At 46.9% G+C, this 27,302-nt stretch overlaps 1 protein-coding gene across 22 annotated transcripts in view; it reads right to left on the bottom strand.

Annotated features, from left to right (window-relative positions):
* Positions 1–13,549, bottom strand: part of PCIF1 (phosphorylated CTD interacting factor 1) — a 131,056-nt gene extending 117,507 nt beyond the window's left edge. For 8 of the 22 annotated variants that reach the window (XR_013624772.1, XR_013624773.1, XM_068126552.2 and 5 more), the window contains exons 1-2: positions 13,389–13,509; positions 7,700–7,874 (exon numbers count right to left, since the gene is read on the bottom strand). Coding sequence is in view for 6 of the 22 variants with exons in the window: in XM_068126552.2 (XP_067982653.2) it covers positions 7,700–7,796 (97 nt within the window). In the remaining 16 variants the exon portion in view is untranslated. Of the gene's footprint in view, positions 1–7,699; positions 7,875–13,388 lie in introns of all 22 variants that reach the window. The other 14 variants (XR_013624776.1, XM_068126556.2, XM_078785863.1 and 11 more) reach the window with 7 other exon arrangements.
* Between the last annotated feature and the right edge of the window lie 13,753 nt (positions 13,550–27,302).

Here is a 27,302-nt window from a genome sequence, read left to right as displayed (position 1 = left end):
CCAGAAGAGCCCTGTCTCGTCACAGTTGAAGATTTGCTGGGGGATGTATCGTTCGGCTTCTATCAGTTCGGCAAAAGTTATAATAAAATCTTCAGCTGCCTTCACATCCGCCTCACCAAGTCGACAACACGCACACCTCGCTCATGTTTTTCGACGATTGCGTGTTTTATATCCAAGCACATCATCCTCTTCTTCTTCTCAGTTATAATAAAATCTTCAGCTGCCTTCACATCCGCCTCACCAAGTCGACAACACGCACACCTCGCTCATATTTTTCGACGATTGCGTGTTTTATATCCAAGCACATCATCCTCTCTTCCCTTGGCACTCAATTTCTTAGGACCCATGGTTAAAACTAAGAAATTTTCCAAAATAACCAAAATGCGAAAACAAAGCAGCAGCGATATACGGCAGAGATACTTGCACGGCAAGATAACCACGTGACCGGAACCCACCTGGTGGCGGGTGTCGAAAGCTCGTAACTCAAATCTCGGCTCGCATCTCAAAGCAATAAACCGCCCGAGCGACGGCTCGTATCTCGGAAAACTCGTAAGTTGGTGCACTCGTAAGTCAAGGTTCCACTGTATTATATTTATTTTTAATATATTATTTAATGTATTATATTTGTCTATATTTGTATAATTGTCTGTCGTATAATTGTATATATAATGTATAATATAATATATATTATTATTATTTAATGTATATTTACGATATATTTATTTTTAATATTATATTTCATGTACTGTATATATATAATTATGTATTTATTTTGTGTATATACAGCCCAAAAAATGGGAATTCCTATTTTTGCATGGGGGAAAATTCATCACTGATGTGGCACCCCTAAATATTATCGGATTCCATTCAAATTTGGTGTGGTTTCCTTTGACACCAAGAGGAACAAAAATAGACCATGTCCCGGAGAAAATCTGCATTTTGATTTTTTGAAGCCCACCCTAACACACACACACACACACACACACACACACACACACACACACACACACACACACACACACACACACACACACACACACACACACACACACACACACACACAACCGGGCAAAAGTTTAAAACACATCAATCTTTCCAGTTTTTATTGAAATTTAAGCAATTGAAGTCCAGTGAATAACCTGAAATGGTACAAAGGTAAGCAGTAAACTGCTCGAGGTTAAAAAAAAAAAAGTTTAGGTTAGCTTGAAAGGGAAAATAATGTAAATTGCACAGTTATATTGTCAGTGAGTACAGCTTCCTACACCATCAAAAGGCACTTGGAAACTGGAGGAAACTGACAGGAAAAGGTCTGGCAGCCCCAAAGCCACAACAGAATCAGAAGACAAGTTTGAGTCAACAGCTTGCGGGAGAGGCGGCTCACAGGACAACAGTTTCAAGCACAGCTTAACACTGGTCGAAGTAAGCAAGTCTCAGTTTCAACTGTGAAGAGAAGACTTCGAGCTGCAGGTTTGGCAGGTCGAGTGGCAGTAAGAAAGCCATTGCTAAGATGGCAAAATAAGAAAAAGAGGCTTGTCTGGGCCATGAAGCACTGCCAGTGGACTACTGAAGACTGGAAGGTCTTATGGACCAATGAATCAAAATTTGAAATCTTTGGTTCATCACGCAGGGTTTTTGTACGCCATCGAGTAGGCGAAAGGATGGTTCCTCAGTGTGTGACACCAACTGTCAAACATGGAGGAGGAAGCGTGATGGTCTGGGGCTCTTTTTCTGGATCCAGAGTCAGCGACTTGCACAGAGTGACTGGCACCCTGAACCAGAAGGGCTACCACAGCATTTTGCAGCGCCATGCAATACCCTCTGGTATACGCCTAGTTGGTCAGGGGTTCATCCTACAGCAAGGTAATGACCCTAAACACACCTCCAGGCTATGTCAAAACTACCTTCGAGGAAAAGAACAAGACGGTAGGCTTCAAATCATGGAATGGCCAGCACAGTCTCCAGACTTAAACCCCATCGAGCTGGTTTGGGATGAACTGGACAGAAGGGTAAAAGCAAAGCAACCAACAAGTGCAACACATTTGTGGGAACTTCTGCAACAGTGTTGGGAAGAACTTCCCGAACAATATTTGATTTCCATTGTAGAAAGAATGCCACGAGTGTGTTCGGCGGTTATATCTGCAAAAGGTGGCTACTTTGCTGAGTGAATGAATGAATGAATGAAATTTTGTTAAACAAAGTGATTCTATGATTTCTTTTTTATCTCCAATTGTTTATTTGTTCTATGCTTAATTTCAGAGTACATTGAGACATTAAACTGCGTAAATTTCAATAAAAACTGGAAAAATTGAGGTGTTCTAAAACTTTTGACCAGTAGTGTATATATATATATATATATATATATATATATATATATATATATATATATATATATATATATATATATATATATATATATATATATATATATATATATATATACACAAAGAATTAAGTTAAGCACCCCCCCCCGTTTTTTTACAACCTCGCACATTACAAGTTTGTTGTCGTCAAAACAGTGTAATATACCCATGATATTGCTATATTTTCTGGAGAAGTGATATTATGGTCACATAAAAACATAACAATCATGCCGTTTTCAATATTTTATTCTGAATAATTTAAGGTGAAATTTTTTGGGAATTTTAGGCATATTTTCACCTCAATTTAAGTATGGAGCTATAGGTCCATCACGGACAGTGTGGATGACGTTTATGTTTTCTAACGTACAGTCATTGTTCTGAGAAGACCTCTAGCGATCTTTGCGTCAATAACGTGTGTAGGACCCACGTGATCGGATCACTGACTCAACCCTACGTCTCATAGACCCTGTAAGCCGTCGTATGCGTTGCTGTGGCAGGTTGTTCCATTCCCGATGTAATGCACGTTCCAATTCATCCAGATTGGCTATTGGAGGGACCATCTTCGCAATTTGTCGTCCCAACATGTCCCAAACGTGCTCGAGGGGGTTCAACCTGCCACAGCAACGCATACGACGGCTTACAGGGTCTATGAGACGTAGGGTTGAGTCAGTGATCCGATCACGTGGGTCCTACACACGTTATTGACGCAAAGATCGCTAGAGGTCTTCTCAGAACAATGACTGTACGTTAGAAAACATAAACGTCATCCACACTGTCCGTGATGGACCTATAGCTCCATACTTAAATTGAGGTGAAAATATGCCTAAAATTCCCAAAAAATTTCACCTTAAATTATTCAGAATAAAATATTGAAAACGGCATGATTGTTATGTTTTTATGTGACCATAATATCACTTCTCCAGAAAATATAGCAATATCATGGGTATATTACACTGTTTTGACGACAACAAACTTGTAATGTGCGAGGTTGTAAAAAAACGGGGGGGGGGTGCTTAACTTAATTCTTTGTGTATATATATATATATACGTATATACACACACACACACACACACACACACACACACACACACACACACACACACACACACACACACACACACACACACACACACACACACACACACACACACACACACACACACACACACACACATAATAAAAGGCAGTATGCATGCGTGTGTGCATGCATCTCCTCCATAACTCCAAAACCATGAAACGTAGTGGCCCCAAACTTTGTATGTATATTTAACGAACTCCAAGGGAGTGCATGAAAGAAAACTGGGTATTTGGGTGTGTTTAAAAACCCATTTTGAAGATGAGTAATGGGGTGCTAATAAAATAAACAAAGTACGCTTTACCAAAATGGCAGTGTGTCATCTTGGTCAGCCCACTGTCACATCGCTGGGACCTTAAGCCGCCATTTTGTTTCGGCCTATTCAAACATACCTTGCAACCACGATGACCTCTCGCAGACTAAATAAAAGCATACAATCGAAATCTGGATTCCGATATGAGGATCAGATCCTATACATTAAATAAGTATAAAAATCGTGAGTAAAATGTCAAAAATTATAAACTTTAGGGATTCTTAAAACTAAGTGTGTTTATATATATATATTTTACTCAGCTTTAAGCAAGGCTCTCCTTCCTCCTTATCCATATTGCTAAAGCATTAAACCTAACTTGTAAAAATTGAAAAACATTAAACTTAACTTCGAGTGAAGAAAAGATTAAGGAATGTGACCAAAAGTGTAACTTTTTGGAATGCTACAAAAATAATTAACCAGTAGGAATTGAGTACAACAAAAAAAATAACCAGCAAGATAGACGTCAAGGCTTCCGCAGTCGTGCCTTTGTACTTCATGGCAGAAATCACCAGAGATAGTAAGGCAAAATAAATCAAATTAAAGATCAAACTAAAAGAACGTGGTCCTCCTCCTGCTATAGTCTATTGAATGTATTTCCTTCCTTTAAAAAGTAGAAAGTGCATTGATCGATGAAGAAAGGCCTGTTTCAAAGTAAACCTTTGGTCCTTTGCTTTGGAGTTGTCATTTTGTTGTACTTTATGCCTGTGTGTATGTACAGTATATTGTTATGAATTTGGGTAGAACAATATCTAGAGCCAGCTAGATCTGTATAGGTAGGTATCCGACTGTCGCGATAGGGAACCTAACTGTAATAAGTTCTATGTTTAGTCCGGTTTGCGAGATAAGCTGTATTGATGTCCCCGCTACGAGGGAGCAGGGCGTGCTAAATAGTGCAGGGATTATGGATAAGATTCCTTTGTTAGTCGTCGTCCCTGTCGCCAAACCTTTGTCCCTTATGGCAACGCACTCATAAACACTTAGATAGGTCCTTAGTGCGCAACAGTCATTAAATTCCCTTCCCTTACAAAGACTGTGGAAGACAAACAGGCAACGGCCGCGTACAACACCGGCGTGGGCGTCAGACAGCGGGCAAGCTGGGAACCACGCCCAGGAGGACTGTGATTGGTTGGCGCGGAAGGCGCGAACCTTGAGCGAATCAGCGCGGAAGGCGCGAGAGGTTCGTCCGACGGCAGGAAGCTACGAGGCTCTGGTTGGTCACGCGCCAAAACTGACGTCACATGCCAAGTTACAAAAGGACTCGCTGGCGGGATTCTGGACGCTTCACTCTGGGGGATTGAGTCATGCTGACGGTTCGCGGTTGGTATTGCGTCATGCTGAGACTTGGCGCTTGGTATCGAGTTGTGCAGGCCCTTCGCTTGGCGTTGTTCGTCCTTGGCGCTTCGTCTAGAGAGGTCCTGGAGGTCGTGGGTTCGCCATCTTCTCAGTGCTCGGTGCTTTTGGTGCTGTGAGCAAACGGACCTCGTAGGCGGTCGACGAGGAGCTTGGAGTGTGGCGTTGGCTCGGGGCCGAGCAGAGCGTGGCTGAAGCGGACGGAGGGCTTCCTCGCGCCGGAGCTTGGAGCCGCGTTGGACGGTGGACAAGACTGCAGAGAGATAAGCTCGCACCCACGAACCATTACACGATGGACAGTTATTTTTGCAATTCATTTTCCTTTGTCTTGTTTCTGAGGTGAGGTGTGCGGGATCCCGATTTAGGACATTTTATTACCGGCGCGTATTTTCCTGTCCCGCTATCTCTTGTAAAACAAACCCTTGTATTATTTTCCCTTTCCATTCAAAATCTTGTGTTCGTTGAGTTAAATCCCCTGCAGGATCGGAGCTGCGGTTGGATCGCTATAGGTAAGCGCTTCCGCCTCTTCCTCTTCACTTCTTCCTCCCGCGGTTTATAGCCGAATCCGATTTGGTCGTCGCCTCAATTAAAGCCATTTGGTCATTCGCGAGCCCTGGTATTAACCGGAGGGTATTCACATGACAATATATTCCTGCAACGGCACTTCAGTCCACTCACAAGTGCTCATACGGGAGGGGTGTGTGTGCGTGCATGTGTGTGTGGTTACTAAGCACATCATTCTCTTTGATAAATCACCCCTCCTCTTTCTTTCTTTTTCTACCCCCCCCCCCCCCCTCTCCTCACTCTGTCTCTCCCCCACTCCTCTCCGTTTCTTTTTGTATACAGGATCGAGGCTCGTGAAAGAGTTATCATTCATCACACAAAAAATCAAAACAGACACACAAAGTATATAATAAGGGGAGCTATATAATAAGGGGAGCGGTAGACAAGATGGGGAGAGAAGAGGAAGCACACAAACACAAGATTTGAGAGCAGGGACATTGGGAGATCTGTGGGAGGGAGGGGGCTTGGGAGGAGGAGGCGTGGGAAGGGGGTGAGGGTGTGAAGTATAAAACACAAGGATACTACAATGACTTCCAGGAAAAAAGTTGGTATTTCAAAAAAGTGGATCTGGGGTGAAATTAGCAGGGGTAGAAAAGATCAAGGTTTTGGATGGGGGAAGATAAGAGATGGTGGTGAACAGCTGTTTTATAGGGTGGTGGAGTTTTATAGGAGTAGGTCTCTCCCCCCTACTCCCTCCATATCTTCCCCCTCTTCTCTCCTCTCTCTCCATCACCCAAGTCTCTCCCCCACCTCTTCTCCCCTCCCTTACTTCTTCCCACTCCCTCCCCTCCTCCTCTTCTTCTCTCTCTCTCTCTCCCTCTCTCCATCCCTCGCCCCCTGCTGGTCGTTGGTGAGTGTGTTGTGTGTCATGGCCACCGTGTGCAGCTGCCCTGTTGAGTTGTTGTTGCCCTGTTGAGTCGCCAGTGTGGTTTTCTCCTTTCCTGACCCCCCCCCCCCCTCCTCTCCTTTTCTATCCTATGTGTTTTGGGTGGTTTGTTTTCATTTTTTTTCTACAACATTTGTCTTCGAGAGAGAGAGAGAAGGATCGAGAGTGGGCCCATTTTGGGTGCAGCCGACCTGCTTTGATCACACTCTGTAAGCCCTTTTGTGCTTATAATGCACTTTTGTTATTTATTTTCGTTCAATTTATTTAGGTTTGATGATACCTTCTTGTCCGGTTCTGACAAGTGGGGGATGTCAATTCGCTGGTATGGCGAATACACGCTCTCGGTTAGAGGCGTTCGACAATTTAACAAGGAAGAATGCATTCGTGTGTGTTCTACCTGAAGGAACTTCAACCGAGGACATTGTTTTGTCAGTGGGGAAAATAATTGATTGTGAGAATGTACGAGCAGCGTCGAGAATGAATCAGAAAGTTGTTGTATTTGTGTCCGATGAAAAAATTGTTCACGATGTTGTAAGTGCGGGATTAACCATAGAGACTGACTGGTCTCTTTGTCTTGGCTTCACCTATGTACACTCCGTCGATGAGTCATATCAAATGTCCCTCAATTTATAACCTGCGATCAACTGATGTCCGTTGTCAACTGATGTCCATGTCACGATACGGAACAGTTGTGTCGAAAATCACAATGATTCCGCTCCGGTCTCGCTATGAACGTGTTAAACACGTGATGAGCTTTCAACGGCAGGTGTATATGGTGCTTCTGGATCGAGGCGATGGCACGGGTATAAACATTACATTCAAGGTAACATTGAACAATTATGAGTACCATATGTATGCGTCATCAGGTTCATTAATATGTTGTCACTGTGGAGCTTTTGGCCACCTGAAAAGGTTTTGTCTGAAGGTATCGTGTGAAAGGTGTGGTGAAGCAGGCCACAGTGACGCTGATTGTAAAAGAGATTTAACACTCCAGTCTCTAACGTACAAAACAAAGTCAATCGAAATACCCGAACGGTTCCTACCAACACTCCCTCGCACACGAGAGGTCGGGATAATACTCCTGTTCGTGTTCCTGAAAACGACAACACCGCTGATTTGGTAAATAGTGAAATAATCCCGGATAACCCACCTGTTGTCGCTGATGCTTCGTGTAGTGAGGAGATGGAGGTGGATCCCATTGTGGTGACAAAAAAACGAAGAGCACCTGGTGCTAGTAATTCCAACATTACTGTGAAAAAGGTAGTGTTGGACAAAAACAGTGTGGTTGAAGATGCCCCTAAACGTCTTTCTCAGGTGTGCACAAGCTGTAATGACACCAGGGAGAAGGAAACTGAATTAATTAATTCTAAAACATTATCGGGCAGCACCGAAAATTTGAGAGGCAAAGTAGATGGCGAGACTAAATATGATGGTGAGCTAATTAGTGATGAACACTCAAGTGAGATCATTAACGCCACCTTCACTACCTGCTGAGACCGAGCAGAATGGAAATGTTTCAGCCCCAAGCTCCTCTTTATCAATGCAAGGTCTAAATTATGATACTGGTTTGCCAACTGAGCCAGTGAACATCTCCCCATAGGAGCATGAAGACGAGATTTCAGCTCTTGTTGAACGTCCCAGGTACCAGAGTAAAGGTATCTACAATAGAATATTCCAGCGAATCTTCGGACTTGGCTGGAATCAAAATGGGGACTGCGCAGACTGATATATGTGACCCGGGTGGAGCTGTTTCCGATTTGTCAGATTCAGATGATGAAAACGAGATGACTGAGCTGTCTCAATCTTCATCGTATCAGTCACCCATAGCTCCTCAACTTATTGTTTCCTTTCTAAATAAAACGTATCGACAACGAAATGTGACCGTAAAATATTATTTTCCTGATTTAATTTCATTCGTCCAGGCTGCAAAGGACATAATTAGGAAGCCGGATGAATTTAATTTAACAAAGTCGCAGTTTCATCGGCTTAGAAAGGTCATTACAAAAGCAGGGAGTGAGATTTCCCCAACAACCGCTCAAGCCTTTTGATAATACATGGAAAAAAAAAATCACCTTTGGAACCTTAAATATGAACGGCGGAGGTGCAAGCCATAACCACCAGGTTCAGGTGAAAAGTTTATTTGGGTGCAAGAAAATTGATGTACTTTTACTCCAGGAAACCCATATAACTCAAAATGTGGAGTACGACTGGTGTCGCCTCTTCAAGGGGCAGTTTTTTGAGTAACTTGTCTTCTTCTGGTGGTGTGGCCTTTTTACTCAGACCAGGCCTAGTACCTGAGTCATGCCTCTTCCAGGAAGTGATTAAAGGACGGTTTATTTCTCTGGAACTGGTCATTAATAATTTCCGTTTTACACTATTGAATGTTTACGCACCATGTGAGAGTGTGAAACGAAGAGCTTTCTTTTCATCTCTGATTCAACACATGCAGTCGATAGATCTCAATAATTGTAATTGCAAGGGGGTGACTTTGTAGTTTTACCTTTGAACCCAGTATAGACCAAAATACAGCAGAACCTCATCCCGTATGTAATACTGATTCGTTTCATTATTTTTCGGCAATGGGTGTGCTAGATGCATGAAGGCTACATTACCCCCAACACATCGCAGTATACTTGGGGACGATGTGCCAATGGGAGAATGACCTTTGCTACACTTGACCGTTGGTACATAAACTCACATTTCAGGAATGCGGTTTTCTCTCCAAGTCATTTTCCATCTTTATTTTCTGATCATCATTTAGTTACCATGGGCCTCTTTTTCCCTCAACCCTTATGCAAAAGTGCATACTGGAAATTCAACACCAGTCTTCTTGAAGATGCTTTGTTTAAAGACGCCTTCCGTGCTTTTTGGGTCATCCAACTTTCAAAAAAGCCCTCTTTCTCTTCTTTAGCGTTATGGTGGGATAAAACAAAAGCTCAGATTAGACTCGAGTGTTTTGTCAGCATTTTGTTTCCAATGCAACTGATGTTAAAAATATAACAATGGCTTGTTTAAAAGCTGATATTATACGTTTAGAGAGTAAACTGGCTAAAGATAATAATAGGAGAGACCACAGCTTATTGGTTGAAAAGAAGGCTCAATTGAAAGAGCTGATTCAGGAGAAAGCAGCAGGCCTGTTAATCAGATTAAGGATAAACAATATAAAGGTATTAGATACCCCGAGTAAATCTTTCTTTCAAATGGATTTTGTAAACAAGCCACTCCAAATTTTTTTCTTTGTACTAGACTTTAGGGGAAACATGGTCGCCAACCCTAGTGATGTAAGGTTGTGCATTAGAGAATATATTTTCAAAAGTTTATGCAAAACAAAATGTTTGTGAGCAAACCATGGAATTTTTAACTTCTCACCTTTCGTACCTAGCCTCAGCATCTGGGCCTGGATTCACCAATTACGTTGCCGGAGCTAACACAGGCCCTAACTGAAATGGACTCAGGGAAAGCTCCTGGGATTGACGGCCTACCGGCAGAATTTTTCTTGGCTTTTTGGGACCTTTTGGGCCCTGAATTACTGAATGTCCTGGAATCATCCTCAGTGCATGGAGAACTACCACTAAGCTTTAGAAGAGTGGTGGTGTCGCTGATTCCAAAGACTGGGGATCTACAACAGATAAAGAATTGGCGGCCGGTCTCGTTATTATGTACGGACTACAAAATATTGTTCAAAGTGTTGGCCAGTCGGTTGAAGACGGTAATCGGTGATGTAGTCCACCCTGATCAGAATTACTGCATCCCAAACAGATCTATTTATGATAATATTTTTTTGATCAGGGATTTAATGGTGTGATTGCTTGGAAAAAGATTTTGGGATAATATTCCTTGATTTGGAAAGGGCTTTTGATAGTGTTGATCATGGCTTTTTTTGCATAGTGTGTTGGAAGCATGTGGCCTTGGCGCCAATGTTAGGGCCTACGTGACTTTGTTGTACAACAATATATTTAGTTTATTTAAAATCAATAACAAACTCAGTTCTCCTGTACAGGTTCAAAGAGGGGTGAGACAAGGATGCCTGGTTTCTAGGTTATTATTCTCTTTGGTTATGGAATCACTTCAAATTTTATTGAGGAAAAATATTTCAGGAGTGACTGTATCCCCTGGGAGTCCTTCAGTAGTTGTATCGGCTTATGCAGATGATGTCTGTGTGGTTGTTAAGAATGAGAATGATATCCCTGCACTTGTTGAATGTTTAAATCTTTTTTGCCTCGCTTCTTCTTTGAAGTGTAACTGGGACAAGAGTAAAGCCTTATGGATTCCCTGTCTCAAGAACAATCTACCCGGAACAGTGCTAGTACCACCTGTGCATTTACCAACAAAGTTAAAATGGGTGAAAGATGGAGTCAAATACCGAGGAGTTTTCCTGGGATCTCCACATTATGTCCTCAAAAATTGGGACGGGATGGTTGAACATGTTAAAAAAAAGATTGGGACTGTGGAATCAAGCTCTGCCCACCTTTCCTATGAAGGCAGAGTTCTAGTTACCCTGTGCACGCAAAGCAACAGGCAGGGTTAAACATTCAGTTGCGTACGTGTGCCGTGTGCCGTACGTGTCTGTATTTTAAAAATTAATTTTCTCGGCAACCGTTGGTCCGATTGACATGAAATTTTCACCATAGGAGGGACTCCTCCTGTAGAATATTTTAATTATTATGACTTAATAGATCACGTGGTACAGGCGCCATCTTGGAAAAACTTCGCACCTCGATATCTCCGAAACCACTCCATGGAAAAAATTGAGACCTGGCTCATTGTTAACTACTCCCCATGGGGAATAAGATATGTTAATGATGTCATCGGTACCTTCGTTATGACGTCATAATTCGACAAATACAACACATCAATCCGATCATTATTTTAAAAATTTCAGCAACTGTTGATCTGATGGACACAAAATTTTCACCATCGGAGCGCCTCCTCCTTCAGAATATTTTAATTATAATCATGACGTCATAGGTCATGTGGTGCAGGCACCATCTTGGAAAGACCGAAAAATGTTGCACCTCTATATCTCCAAAACTGCTGCATGGACAAAATTGAAACATGGCTCATTGTAATAAGCTCCATATGGGGAATAGGTGTTAACGATGACATCATTGGTGTCATAATTATGACGTCATAAATCGACAGGGAAAACACTTAGTCGGATCAGTTTGAAATGTATTGAGTGATCTACACAACAATTATATGAGAGAATATAAATTTATGTCATCGCTCACGTGGTCTGGCAGCCATATTGGATCAAATTTTTAAAATGTTCAAAAACAGAAGAGTTGGCTCGCAACAAGTTGACTGCGCAGGGTAAGTATTCTATGAATACCATCTCGTTGTTACCCTGTGCTCACGAAGCGAAAATCAGGGTTAAGCATTCAGTTGCGTACGTGTGCCGTATGTGTCTGCATTTTAAGAATTAGTTCAAGGCACCCTGACATATGTGAGGCAAATTTTACTTCACTGAACAAAGATCTACGGTAATCTATATACCCCACAAAGGTTAAGAACATGATCCTTCCTGCCGCTAACGTGTCGTTTTTGAAACATTCACTACTGCTGTTCAACACGAAACTGAAAGGGAGGAAACCCAGGGTGTGTTCAGTTACCAAGCGGCTAGCTAGTGTTGCCAAGCCGGCCGTTCCTTATTAACGGTTTTGAATGGAGTGCTTGCTCGAACAAATGCTAAGGTACTTAGCAAGCTCTCTACAAGAAACTCGGTAAATAAACACCACCCTCACCCCCAATAGATCTACTGTAATGTATATATCCCAGAGAGGAATGATTCACGATTCTTCCTGCCATCCCCGTGGGGAACCGGTGTACTAATTGGTTCAAATCTGTCCTTCTGGAAATGAAGTCGAGGAGGAAAGACAAAAATATCAGTTTAGAAACAGTACATAATAAATAGATGGCAAACGGTGAAAACTTGTATTTAGATTTGGAGTTTGAGGAACACCATCGACTTCGTTCGACCTCATGGGTCAACATCAAGCAATGTTTGCAGGAGATGAAGGGAGATCTCCATTGTTGAGAGTAAACAATAGATGATGCACAATTGATACCACAAAGATATACTAGAAGTAGAACGACAAAGCGGACAATAACGCCTCAACCTTACACCGCTTCCATTGTAACGATCTTCCAGGCTGCAGATGTAGAGCTTCACCTCCATTCTCAGTGAACATTACACAATGGATGCACCAACAATGTGCGTGCACAACGAGCGCACACAGGTGAGTTTACTGGGTTAGGAAACGGGACGTTCGGCTTCGACACGAACACCCCGACGGACTCCATTCAGATTTAATAAAACCGCCTTGAACGGCGTCACCGCCTATGAATACATATGTACACAACATTCCACCACCAAACGTCCGCCGCGCGTCGATGTGCAGGACTGCGAGTCCATCGTTAACCACCTGAGACACAGACACCGAGTCGCATAATCTCTTTGTGCGCGTGTACAACGACAAACCGAACCCCCACCGCGCCACAGATTTTGGCGGGAAGAGGACGCGGCGCGGAATCCTGAATGCGGGGTTCGCGCGGGAGCTCGGTGCACGCAGTCCGCGTATAAACATCAAGACACAAATGTCTACTAGCCCTGGCCTACAGCATTCGAGTCTCGGACAAGACGAGCGCCGGGAACTGCAGCCGGATTGCCCGCCCACGGACAAAATAACATGGCGCCAGCAGAGGGCGAGAGCGACCGACGGGGTTATAACAAAATTACGCTTTAGTGGCATAATCGAGCCTATCGAACTGAAAAGAGCATCAAACTGCAAACTCCATCTTTTACCACTTGTTATCGCACTACTGCGAGCGGAATTTACCTTTATGGAGGCCTTGCTGGCGCCGGATGCTCACGGCTCTCAACAGGAGTGCACAGGCCGTCACCTCCTGCTTCCTCCTCCGGCCTCCGTCACCATTTTGGCCAGTATATGCCAGTACGCGTGCGCAGGCGACAGCGACCGCCCATCACGCACGACGTCACGACCAACGTCATGGCGCATGGCGACGATTGAGTGAGCGTTTCGTGGTAAAACTCAGTACGATACCTGTGAAGTTCTACAATAATCAGCTTCGCCAGTATTACTAGCACTGTAATATAATTATGTTCGATATTATATGGAAATTGTAATTTTATACCGAGGCATATATAATGGTTTCCTTGTCCGCAAAGAGATAAGTTTGAAAATAAATATTTATTATTACTATTAGTATTACAGTACTGTATTACTCAAATTAGTGTGCAGGGGACGGGATTGTGAGTGTGTGTATATGTATGTGTGTGTATGTATATGTGTATACATGTATATGTGTGTGTATATATATATATATATATATATATATATATATATATATATATATATATATATATATATATATATATATATATATATATATATATATATATATATATATGTATGTATGTATATATATATATATATATATATATATATATATATATATAATATATATATATATATATATATTGTTATGAATTTGGTAATGCAACATCTAGAGCTAGGTAGATCTGAATAGGTAGGTATTCGGCTGTCGTGACAGGGACTCTACATGTAATAAGTTCTTGATGTTTAGGCGGTTGTCGGGGTAAGATGTATGAGTGTGGATCTACCTGGAGATTCGAGTGTTAAATAGTGAGGGGTTAAAGGTAACGCCCCTGTGAGTATCACCTAGTAATCAAACCTTTGTCCTTTATGGCACTGCAAACCACATAGACATTAGTTAGGTCCTTAGCGCAACATTAAATAATCCCCTTTCCCTGACAAGGACTTCGTATTAAATTGACAGGAAACCAGGCCAAAAAAACACCGCCACGGCTGGCCGCCACCGTGTACACCTCCAAAGGCCTACAAACCGGGCCGGCACGTGTTATGCCAGGACCGCAGGGTCGCGTAACGGGGGAGATGTTAGGAGTCGCATGCCCCAGAGGGCGTGACCGGCGAGTTGGGACCATATGATTGGCTGAGGAGTGCGCCAAGGTGACGTCATCGGGGAGAGATATATGCGACGGTCGGACGCCATTTTCGCCAGTTGAGTCTCTCTGAGTTCGCCAGTTGAGTTGAGTTGAGTTGAGATCTGATCTCGAGTCGTCCCAGTTCGTTGAACAGTTGAGTAGAGCGTCCCAGTTCGGTACCGGAGTGGCAGTTGAGAGAAGTGAGAGCTCGTGGCAGTTGACGGTTCGTGCCATTTTCTACAGTTCGTGACCACAGCTCGTTGCAGTTGGCAGTTGGCACTCGGCACTCAGCAGTTGGCAGTTGGCACTTGGTTTTTGGTTGCTTCGTGCAGCCCTGCGTTGGACCGACGAGGCCTGGTGGCGCTTGGAGGCGGAGGCAGAGGGCCGTGGAACTTGGAGCGAGGTGTGCGATCGGGCCGAAAGGAGCGGTGTTGGACGGCAGCCACAAGGACGACAAAGACAGATAAGCCCGAATCCGCGTACACTGTACACGACGTGACTTGTTATTTTCGTATTAATCTCCCTCGTTTGTGTTTGATATCAGTCGTGTGGGGACGTCCCGATTTAGTTATTAGTATTACCGGCGCGTGCTTTTTCACTGGCTTTACTTTTAATAATAAATCCTTATATTATTTTCTGTACATATTTGAACGCAGTTTCCTGGGTGTTTCATTTTAATAGATAAGGTTGCGGAGCCTTCGCTGCGTTTCGCCATTCCGCGCGTTGGTGTTGAACGTGAGTCCGCCATTGAGTGTTCGCCTCGGGAGTTAAAGTCTCGCAAATCGGTCATCCGTACTCTGTGGTGTTAATCACGGTTACGCGACAAGTGGTGTCAGGAGTGTAGGATTCGAATCCGTCGGACAAATTTTTTTTTGTCCGCGGCGAGACATCGACACGGTCGGGCGTACATTGCGTCCAACGTTCGAACGCAAAATTTGGATAGGCGAGGCGGAGAAATTTAATAATCAATTGGGCATACGGAGCGCGATATCGCGTCTTCGTCAAATTTAAATTGTGTTTTTGGAATTGAAATAAATACGCGCGCGGGAAACAATCTTCCGGAAAGCGGATGTCGGAAATTGACGAGATGGAAGTACGCAGCGAGGCCTCCGTCAGCGTCGGGAGTGAGCCGGAAATGGGGGATAAGGAGGATAGCGTTGGAACTTTCCCCGCCGCTGGGACGGCCCCGATAGATCTCCAGACCATAGTAAATTTAATAAATGCTCAGAGTATTAAAATTGATGGGCTGGAAAACAAAATGGGAAAGCAGATGGGAGACATGAACGCACAGAGTGAGCGAGCCAATCGGGAATTGAATGAACAAATGAAGTCACAGGGGAAGGAATGGAGGGAAGGAATGAAGGGAATGAGTGATCGATTGGAGGGACACATTGAAGGAATGGGAAATAAAATTGATGGGTTAAAAGGGGAACTGAATGCCCAGAGTGATAAAATTGAAGGATTAAAGGAGGGATTGAAAGAACAAATCGAAGGGATGGACAGCAAAATCGATGGATTGGAGGAAAAAATGGAGGTGATGAATGAACAAATGAATGAACAAGGGAATGAAATAAAGGAAAGGAATGAACAATTGGAAGGAAAAATTGGGGAAATGGCACAGCAGCTGGGGGAACGAATTGATGGCATAGAAGGGAGAGTGCAAAACCAAATTACGGACAGACTGGGGAAATTTGAGGGTAAAGTAGAAACTCAAATGGGGGAGATGGAAAAAGCCATAGGGGTGGAAATTGAATTGAAACGGGAAGAATTAATGTCAAAAATAGAGGAGGGCGTGACGCAGGCTGTCCAAATGGGGGAAAAGTTGGAGGGTCAGATTGGTGCCACAAATGCTCGAATTGATAAAGCAAATGGGGACCTGGAAGGCTATCGGGGCCGGGTGGATGCCAGAATGCTACAGCAGAGTGAGGAATGGGGACTGCTCAACCGACAGGGGGGCAAATTGGCCGAGGAGGTGAGGGGGTTGGAAACCCGCATAAAAGAGCAGGAGCAAGGGTTAATTGAGAAAGGCCTGTGGGGGCCACTAATGGATAATGAAAGGGTGAGTGATTTTATGCAGGAGCGACTGGAGATCTGGGACAATACCATCAAGAAGGAGGTTGGTCGGGTTCAAGAGAGCCTGAAGGAAGAGGTGAGTAGGTCGGTTAAACATTTTCAGGACCAGATTAAGGGGACCCAGGAGACCCTCACCACGAGCCACATTTGGACACCAGAGGCTCCGAAACGGAATACCCAGTTGGGGGGGTGTTTTGGCCCCGGACTGGATTTGGACAGAGAGGAATCGGGGAATAGAGTCTCTGGAAAAACAATCCCCCTCGTACATTTTGACGGATCAGGGAGCCTCGAGGCTTTCCTGACACAATTTGAGTGCGTGTCTCAGCTCAATGGTTGGGGAGAGCGGGAGCGCATGGGGAATCTGGTGGCGACACTGCGTGGGTCAGCCGCCGACGTGTTGAACGTAGTCCCAGAGGGAATATTGACCAGCAAGGCCATTTGTGAGGCCTTGAATAACAGGTACGGGACAGGCGCAAGGTGCGACCTGGTCAGGGCACAGCTGCTGCATCGCAGGCAAAAGCCTAATGAGACGTTGCAGGAGCTGGCCCAGGATATATACCAGTCTGTGAGGATAGCATACAGGGACCTACCAGCACAGGCGTGGGACAAGCTGGCGATAGAAAAATTTATGGCGGCTCTCCCTGATCCTGAGGTCCGGACGTTGGTGGAGTTACAGGACCCACCCACGGTGCACCGGGCAGCGGAATGCGCGGCGAGACTGACCTTTTTGAGAAGGTCGAACCGCGCATCGGAGAGGGCACCTGTGACGGTACGGCAGACCGAGGTGCGGGATCGGGAAAAGCCAGAGGATGACATCGGGCGAATGTTAAGGGGGATCAGCCGCCAGCTGACAAATTTGATGGGGGGACAATTTGCAGGGAGCGAGTCACGACAGGGTGGTCCAGGTTGGTCATCGGGACGGCCTGATTTTTATCGGGCTGGGCCGGGAGAAAGGGGGGCTCCGCCTGGCTACCAGAGGGGTCCGTTCTTGGGGACTTGTTTTAGATGTGGGAGAAGAGGGCACAGTCAGAGGAATTGTCGGCAACCATATGGGCCCCCACCTCCTGACAGGCTTCGCAGTCCAGAAAGGAGGGGGCCCCCAGTAGGTCCGCAGGTGCCAGACAGAGGAGGTCCACAGGTGCCAGACAGAGGACCACCACCTCCGCCTGGGCCAATAGCGGTAGAGTGTGCGGGAAACTAGAACGAGCCGAGCATACGGGGCCATGCTCGGCTGGCAAGTGTGTGGAGAAGCGCCCTCCTTTGGTGGAAGTAGTGAATTGCGGACAAATTGGCACGGGTAATCTAAGGGTTAGATGCAAAATTGAGGGAGAATTTTGTGAGGCTGTGGTGGACACTGGAGCCAGTGACACCATTATCAATCCGGGTGTGCTAGACCAGAGTGTTGGAGGCTGGGACAAAATTGATAGGGTAGAAGGACACAGCCTTCAACTGGCTACGGGGGCAACGGCACCAATATTGGGACGCGGAGTGGTGAGGATGGAGTTGGGTGGCCTGGAGGTCAGCGTGGTTGTGTGGGTGGCGGGGGTGTGCGATCAGTGTCTGTTGGGACTGAGTTTCCTGGTGGAACATGACTGCCAATTAGACCTTGGGCGTGGTCATATGTGGTTGGGCACCGAGAGGCTGCAGTTAATGGGACTGGGGGATGACGAGGAGGTGCAGGGGACGTGGCTGGAGGTGCCGCGCACTGTGACCGTGCCTCCCAGGTCCGAGAGAGTCGTGATGGCAGAGTTAGCAGCAGGTGCTCAACCCATTGGCCAGCTGGGGCTAGTGGAGTCGTGGTCCTCGCAGGGGACGGAGGAATTAATGGTGGGTCGCACCCTCATAGACACCCGTGGGCCTATGCTGGCAGTCAGGCTGCTCAACTTGTCCGACAGCCCCCGCACTATAAGGGGCGGAGCCATCGTAGCCAAATGCAGTAGTGTAGTAGAGGTCACCGGAGGAGGTGGATCCACATGCTTGCCAGTACAGCCGGAAGGAGGGCAAAATTTGGGGAAATGTGATTGGTCAGAGGGAGTGCGGGACATGATGACACGCTCTGAAGAGGGCCTAACATCGGAGCAGGTAGAGACGTTGCACAATTTGGTTGGTAAGAACTTGGGTGTTTTTTCTCTCTCCCCCGAGGATGTTGGACGCACGAGTCTCGTCAGGCACAAAATTAGTACTGGCGAGGCTCGGCCTGTTCGCCAACCGCCGAGGCGGCTCCCTTTCGCTAAGAAAGAGGAGGCAGAGGAACAGGTGAGCAAAATGGAAAGAGCCGGATTTATCGAGCCCTCGGTGAGTCCTTGGGTGTCACCCATTGTGCTGGTGAAGAAGAAAGATGGGACCACTCGGTTCTGTGTGGATTACCGCCAGCTCAATCATGTGACACTCAAGGACTCGTATCCCCTGCCAAGGATCGATGACACCCTCGATGCCGTTTCAGGCTCAACGTGGTTCTCCACGTTGGATTTAAAGAGCGGTTATTGGCAGGTGGAAATGGATAAAGAGGCGAGGGAGAAAACGGCGTTCACCACAGGAAAGGGTCTCTGGCAGTTTGTCGTCATGCCCTTTGGATTGTGCAATGCCCCTGCCACGTTTGAGCGTCTGATGGAACGTGTTTTAATTGGCTTACCGTGGCAGACTTGCCTCGTCTATTTGGATGATGTATTGGTCCACGCTCCCACATTTGAACAGGCTGTCGAAAATTTGTCAGACGTATTTGGGAGATTAAGGGGTGCCGGGTTGAAATTAAATCCGAGCAAGTGTGAAATTTTCAGGAGGGAAGTGACTTACCTGGGTCACGTGATCAGTGAGAGCGGCGTGGCCACTGACCCAGGAAAGGTAAAATCTGTAAAAGAGTGGCCCGCCCCTAAAAATGTAAGGGAGGTCCGAGGATTTTTGGGCCTCTGCTCGTACTACAGAAGATTTGTGGCAAATTTCGCGGAAATTGCAAGACCTTTGCACAAATTGACAGAGAAAGGAGCCAAATTTGTATGGTCAGAGAGCTGCATCGAGGCATTCAGTCACTTAAAACAACGTCTGGTGGAGGCCCCAGTTTTGGCATACCCGACAGATGATGGCAATTACATCCTGGACACAGATGCGAGCCAGGAGGGATTGGGAGCTGTGTTGTCACAAATGCAACAGGGAGTCGAGAGGGCTATTGCGTATTACAGTCGGGCACTTTCGAGGCCCGAACGAAATTATTGCGTTACCCGCAAAGAACTATTGGCCTTGCTGTCTGCAGTTGGACACTTTCACCCTTACCTTTATGGGAGGGAGTTTGTGATCCGAGTGGATCATGCCTCCTTGCAATGGCTCCTTCGGTTCAAAGAGCCGGAGGGACAAATTGCAAGGTGGCTTGAGAGGCTGCAGCAGTATAATTTCACTGTGCAACATCGGCCTGGCAAAGCACATGCCAATGCAGACGCTCTCTCTCGGCGCCCTTGTTGGGATGCACAGTGTAAATTTTGTGATAGACAAGAAGCCAAGGATCCAATTGGGCAGGGCCAAATTGATGCATGCCTATATGCAGCGAGAGTGACCAGGCGAACTTTGCCACAACCCCCACAGGAATTGGGCGATGTGAATTGGCAAGAGAGTCAAAGGGAGGATCCCGTTTTGGGGCCCCTTTTTCAGTGGCTAGAGGAGGACAAAAGACCCTCTTGGGAGGAGATTGCTCCACACGGAGCCCAGGTAAAGGCCTATTGGGCACAGTGGCAGATGTTGGGGTTGAAAGAGGGCTATTTGTTCAGAAAGTGGGTGACACCAATGGGTGATGTAGCTTCCTGGTTGATAATTGTACCTAACAAATTGAAGGAAGTGGTTATGGGGCACGTGCATGGGACTAGGACAATGGGACATTTGGGCGTGGCCAAGACTTTGTCCAAATTACGACAGAGGTTCTACTGGGTGAATTCGGGCAGAGACATTCAAAATTGGGTGAGATCCTGCGACCTCTGCCGCGGTAAGAAGGGACCCCCACGTGCGCGCAAGGCCCCGCTCCAGGTGTACAATGTCGGGGCACCGCTCGAGCGGGTGGCAGTAGATGTGGTGGGGCCCCTGCCAGCCACCCGCCGAGGGAATCGGTACATTATGGTGGCAATGGATTACTTCACCAAGTGGCCAGAGGCCTACCCATTGCCCAACCAGGAAGCCCGGCTGGTAGCTCAAGTACTAGTTGAGGGATTCTTCTCCCGATTTGGCGTCCCAAGGGAGCTGCACACTGACCAGGGCCGGAACTTTGAATCTGCCCTCCTGCGGTCGGTGTGCGAGCTCCTCCAAATTCATAAGACCCGGACGACTCCCCTTAGGCCTCAATCGGATGGGATGGTAGAGAGGTTCAACCGGACACTGTTGACACAATTGGCCCTCTTTACATCTGAAAACCAACAGGATTGGGACGAGCACCTTCCCTTTATATTGATGGCATACCGGACCGCCCAGCATGCGACCACTCGGTGCACCCCCGCCTTGTTGATGTTCGGTAGGGAGATGCGAGTCCCCACAGATTTGTTGATGGGACCGTCACCAGGGGAACCGGGTGAGCCAACTGTGGAGAGCTACGCAACCAATTTGAAAGCGAGCATGGAAAAGGCTCATGAGTTTGCGAGGAAGCAAATTGGGGTGGCTTCTTCGCAGATGAAAACGCGGTATGACGCTCGGGCTCACACACCTCGTTTCCTTCCCGGAGACCTTGTTTGGCTCTACTGGCCCCGGAGAAGGAAGGGGGTGTGCCCAAAACTCACTTCACCTTGGAAGGGCCCTGGGGTGGTGCTTCGGCAAGTAACTGATGTGGTGTTCAAAATTCAGATGGGCCCACATACCCTTCCACAGATAGTTCACGGGGATAGATTGAGCTCCTACATGGGTCGGGAGGCTCCGGAGTGGATTGGAAGGGTGAGGGGGAAATTAGGTGTGGTGGATGACACCCTTGAACCTGACCAACCTGCAACTACCTGCACTTAAGGTGAGTGCTTTGAGGAGTACTGTCCCAGGCTTCAGGATTTGCTTTGGAAATTGGGGACATGTAAATTGGAGTTGGGAGGCGAGTGAGAATGATGACATGGCCGGTGAGGGGATGGAATGGGAGCCACAGTGTCTTGTGGGTGGCGTATGTTTTTGTATTGTGGTTACGTGTTTTGATGTGGTCGTGAGAGTGGAACCTGGAGAGTGTGTGATGATTATTGGAGATAATGAGGGGTGATAATTGTGCTTTTGGAAATGTGCTTTTGGGAAGATGTGATGGTTTAAATGTGAACCGGGGGAATTTCACATGTAGCAGGCCATGGCAAGCCTTGTAACACCTTTTACACCATCTATGGAATTGTACTGAATTGTGATGAGTTGTGTGGAGAATTGAATGGCAGTGGGGGAGGAAGTGTGTTTTGGGGTCTTGTGGGTGGGGAAGGTGTGTGTGTCCGCAGGTACAGAGCAAGCTCTGAGGAGCGATGCCTGCGGGCCCCCCTCTGCGGCAATTACCCCTGGCAGCCGGTGGTAACTGGAAATTGGAGCTCGTCGGTGGAGGGTCTGGTTGGGCGCCGCGGGGTGAGGAAGTCCCCCGGTGACCCGTGTTGCTGCGCGAAAGCAGGAGGCAAAGGAGCCTGGTGTGTGTGGAGACCCTCACCGGCGAGGTAACGGCGGAAAGGGGCTGTTGGGCTGTCATGGGGCCAAGAGGTAAAGGGGGGGGGGGCAATGAATTTGTAAGTCGGTTGACTTGTTTTTGGGACTGCGGGCACCACAGCCTGATGCGCCCCCACCATCTTTTGTGCGGTACCTCCCCGCTGCCTAGTTGAGGAATGCACACACACGTGAATGACATCAATGCCATGGTCCTGCAGGGGGTGTATTGGGAATAAGTGCTTTGTTGATTTTTGAAATGCCTTGATGACCTATGGAATGAGAATGAGTGGTTAAGGGGTCTGTGTTGCATGAATGTGGGCGAAATCCACCGAGCCGTGTCACTCACCTGTAACATCTGGACAGGGCCCGTGGAAATTTAGGGGGGATGCATTGGGGATGGCCCCGCAGGTAAGGTTGAGTCTTGTGGCATCCACCGGGGGACGCGGTCTGTAGACCGGGGTATGTACAGAGGTTAGAGTTGTGAGTTTTTGGTAAGATGGTTAAGTTTGTGGATAAGGTAGGAGTTTTGGTGTGTTGTTTGTTCCTCCCTCCACAGGAACAAGGAAGAAGATGTACATACTTGCATGATGGTTAAGGGGTTCAGCATGTTAAGGAAGTGTAGGTAGGTAGTCCGACTCACTTCCCACAGCCCTTCCTGATTTATTTCGTAGGTTAATCAAGTGTGTGACAGTAAGTGTTAAGGCTGGAATGGTAGCCCTGCGGTGAACCTTGCAGGAGCTACGGTTCCAGGGGGGGGGCTGTGTTATGAATTTGGTAATGCAACATCTAGAGCTAGGTAGATCTGAATAGGTAGGTATTCGGCTGTCGTGACAGGGACTCTACATGTAATAAGTTCTTGATGTTTAGGCGGTTGTCGGGGTAAGATGTATGAGTGTGGATCTACCTGGAGATTCGAGTGTTAAATAGTGAGGGGTTAAAGGTAACGCCCCTGTGAGTATCACCTAGTAATCAAACCTTTGTCCTTTATGGCACTGCAAACCACATAGACATTAGTTAGGTCCTTAGCGCAACATTAAATAATCCCCTTTCCCTGACAAGGACTTCGTATTAAATTGACAGGAAACCAGGCCAAAAAAACACCGCCACGGCTGGCCGCCACCGTGTACACCTCCAAAGGCCTACAAACCGGGCCGGCACGTGTTATGCCAGGACCGCAGGGTCGCGTAACGGGGGAGATGTTAGGAGTCGCATGCCCCAGAGGGCGTGACCGGCGAGTTGGGACCATATGATTGGCTGAGGAGTGCGCCAAGGTGACGTCATCGGGGAGAGATATATGCGACGGTCGGACGCCATTTTCGCCAGTTGAGTCTCTCTGAGTTCGCCAGTTGAGTTGAGTTGAGTTGAGATCTGATCTCGAGTCGTCCCAGTTCGTTGAACAGTTGAGTAGAGCGTCCCAGTTCGGTACCGGAGTGGCAGTTGAGAGAAGTGAGAGCTCGTGGCAGTTGACGGTTCGTGCCATTTTCTACAGTTCGTGACCACAGCTCGTTGCAGTTGGCAGTTGGCACTCGGCACTCAGCAGTTGGCAGTTGGCACTTGGTTTTTGGTTGCTTCGTGCAGCCCTGCGTTGGACCGACGAGGCCTGGTGGCGCTTGGAGGCGGAGGCAGAGGGCCGTGGAACTTGGAGCGAGGTGTGCGATCGGGCCGAAAGGAGCGGTGTTGGACGGCAGCCACAAGGACGACAAAGACAGATAAGCCCGAATCCGCGTACACTGTACACGACGTGACTTGTTATTTTCGTATTAATCTCCCTCGTTTGTGTTTGATATCAGTCGTGTGGGGACGTCCCGATTTAGTTATTAGTATTACCGGCGCGTGCTTTTTCACTGGCTTTACTTTTAATAATAAATCCTTATATTATTTTCTGTACATATTTGAACGCAGTTTCCTGGGTGTTTCATTTTAATAGATAAGGTTGCGGAGCCTTCGCTGCGTTTCGCCATTCCGCGCGTTGGTGTTGAACGTGAGTCCGCCATTGAGTGTTCGCCTCGGGAGTTAAAGTCTCGCAAATCGGTCATCCGTACTCTGTGGTGTTAATCACGGTTACGCGACAATATATATATATATATATATATATATATATGTGTGTATATATGTATATGTATGTGTGTATATATGTATATGTGTGTGTGTGTATATGTATATGTGTGTGTGTGTGTATATGTATATGTATATGTGTGAATATGTTTATGTATATGTGTGTGTGTATATATTTATATGTGTGTGTATATGTATATGTGTGTGTGTATATGTATGTATATGTATCATTGTATATACTAGGGCATGCCCGTACTATATATATATCTAAAATTATATCCCCCCCCCTCTATTTACATGAAATGGTTTGGTCCATTCGCAAAGCCAAAGCGAACGGCTTGCGAGTACGGTAGAACCCCCCCCCCCTCTATTTACATGAAATGGTTTGGTCCATTCGCAAAGCCAAAGCGAACGGCGAACGGCTAAATCGACATAGCTCGGCAGCTCGCTGCTCTCTGATTGGTCGAATCGTTTTTTGGACATAGCTCGGTAACTACTTGTCCGATTAATATGAAACCTTGAAAAGGCACATCCTCGGGTCCCCAGCAATATACCTGGCAAGTTTCAAGTATATCGGACCGGTAGTTGTCGAGAAACAGCGGTCGCATACACACAGAGATTACTGGAATTATAGATAGATGTGTGTGCGTGTGTGTGTGTGTGTGTATATTGTTGCGAATATGGAATTTGGCCTCCATATCCGCTTGTAAATATTCCCCTATTTTCTCCAATACTCCCCAACTTTCCCCAATCCCCCATTCCCTAGTCCCATTGCATGTAAATAACAATCAGTAGAGCCGACCTTCCCCTTATTCCCCCATTAAATGTCGTGCCCAGGTCCACCGCACCACACGTAGACAACTTTCGGACATCTTCCTAGTTATTCTTATTCTATGTCAGTTAAGGCCTCGTCTCCATTAATTATGACTCTTCGTTGCACCAGAATGTGATTATATGGCATCAGTAGTGAGTTTAGGACCTTTCCCATACCTCCTTCCATCTTCTTCCCCAACAATTACAACAACAACAGAGGAGATGGCGGCGGAGCGGGGGAGGATGCGTCCTCACACCGGCTCGATTAGCGCCATTGACCACGCGCTCCACGGGGTTACCACGGAGGGGCTGGCTGTCAGCTCCTCCTCAAGGGCGGAGCCTGGTAACCCCCCGCACCCAATCAGAAGGGCGGACCGATTCCATCTGGGGCGGCGCTAGCGAGCCGAGGGCGTGTCACTCCCCGCCGGATATACGCGGCCACGTAGCGGACGTGACGACAGATTCGCCCCCAGCTGGAGAAAGAAGGACCTGCGAGCGCTGAAACAGATGCGCCTGAGTTTGGAGAGGCCTGAGAAAGAACGTCACCTCTGAGCGCTGCGACGAGACCTCCCCGCATCTCTGGACCGAACCGTGTACCCTGCTTTGAGCCAAGAGTGCACCTTGAGCCATCGATACCCGCTTTCCTGCCATCAACCCCCGTGTGAGTCAGCCGTTGTCCCGTTTGTCTGTCGTCTGTCCGGGGTTAATATAAGATTGTGTCTAAGTGCTTGTCTTTCTATGTTGTACCTCTCGTCCCTGTAATCTGACCTTCCGCACGAATATAATCTCCTCCGGAGGTCTTGAGAACCGTATCCCTGGTGTCTGTCATTATAATTCAGCCGTGTGTCTTCTTTTTCCTTATTGAGCCAGCGTGGCGCGGCTTCGTCAACGTTCGAGTACAATCGGGTAATTTGTGCGGACACGACGGCCATTCCGCTCGGCCCACCTTAACATCAAAGTCGTGTCTGTAACAATTGGTGTCGAGGAGTGAGATTCGGACCCGGGACTAAATTAGTTAGGCCCAAATTTTGGGAGGGAAAATCGAGCCGGAGCGCGTACGGCGCTCGACCAAATCGATCCGGAGCGCGGTCCCGCGGTTACTGCGCTCGACGAAATTATAACAGCAAAATTTGGATTGGTGTTACGAAACTCGAATTTTGAAAGTCGCGCTATGGCGGATCAAGACGGCTGGGGTCCGGTAGGGGAGAGTGAAGCAGGGTCGGTCCAGGACCAAATTGAGACACGTGAGGAGAGCGAAACAGCGAGGGTAGCAGGCGCGCAAAATGGCGCCTCGCTGGTCACCGCGCCGGCGACCGTGACAGCGCCCCTGGTGGATCCGAACCTTTTCCTCCTGCAAATGGGGGCCCTTATGGACAGGCTAGAAGCCAAAATGGGACAAATGGGGAACCGGATGGATGCTCAGGGTGAGCGATTGGAGGGCCAAATGGGGGTAATAAGGGACGAAGCGAGGGGTACCGGTGAGGGGTTAGACAACGGGATAAAAGAAGTGAAAAATGGGTTAATGGGGGTAGAAAATAGAATGGCTGCCCAGGAGAATCAGATAGAGGGAGTGAAAAATGGGTTAGAGGGGTTAGAAAACAGTATGGAAGGCAAATTGAGGGACATGAGGGACCAAGCGGAAAGGGAAGTTAAACAAATGGAGCAGCAGATAGAGGGGGTCAGAATGGGGGTAGAAACCAAACTGGATGCTCACAGGGAGGAAATGGAGCAGATGAGGGTGGCATCTGGGCAGGAGATGCAAGTGATGGGAGAAGAGATCAGAAGAGGTGTGAGTGAGGAGGTCGGAGGAGTGCGCGAGGAGGTGAGGCACTGTAAGGAGCGCATGGAGAAGGAGGTGAGAAAGGGGACTGTAAAATTGCAAGGGGGTATAGAGGAGTTGACGCTGGGAGTAGAACAACTGACAGTGGGACAAAAGGAGTTGGGGGACCAGGTAAAGAAGAACACAGCGGTAATAGAGGGTTTAAAATCGACACAGAAGGAGATGAAAAAGGACGTAGGGGTAATTAAAAAAGAGTGTCAGACGGTACATGAGGACCTGACGAGGAAAATGGACAAGGTGGTAGAGGTAATGGAGGTTAAAGAGCGGGAGGTGCGGGAGCACATAGAAAAAAATAAAGTGGAGTTAGAGGAAGAACTTAAAGGGGCGCACGAACAGATGAAGGAGATGAAGCAAAAATTAGAA

This window comes from Myxine glutinosa, chromosome 10 (genome assembly GCF_964187855.1).
Source record: "Myxine glutinosa chromosome 10, kmMyxGlut1.1, whole genome shotgun sequence".
NCBI lineage: Eukaryota > Metazoa > Chordata > Myxini > Myxiniformes > Myxinidae > Myxine > Myxine glutinosa.
The sequence above is the reverse complement of the archived record's forward strand: the minus strand, read 5'-3'. Positions and strand labels throughout refer to the sequence as shown.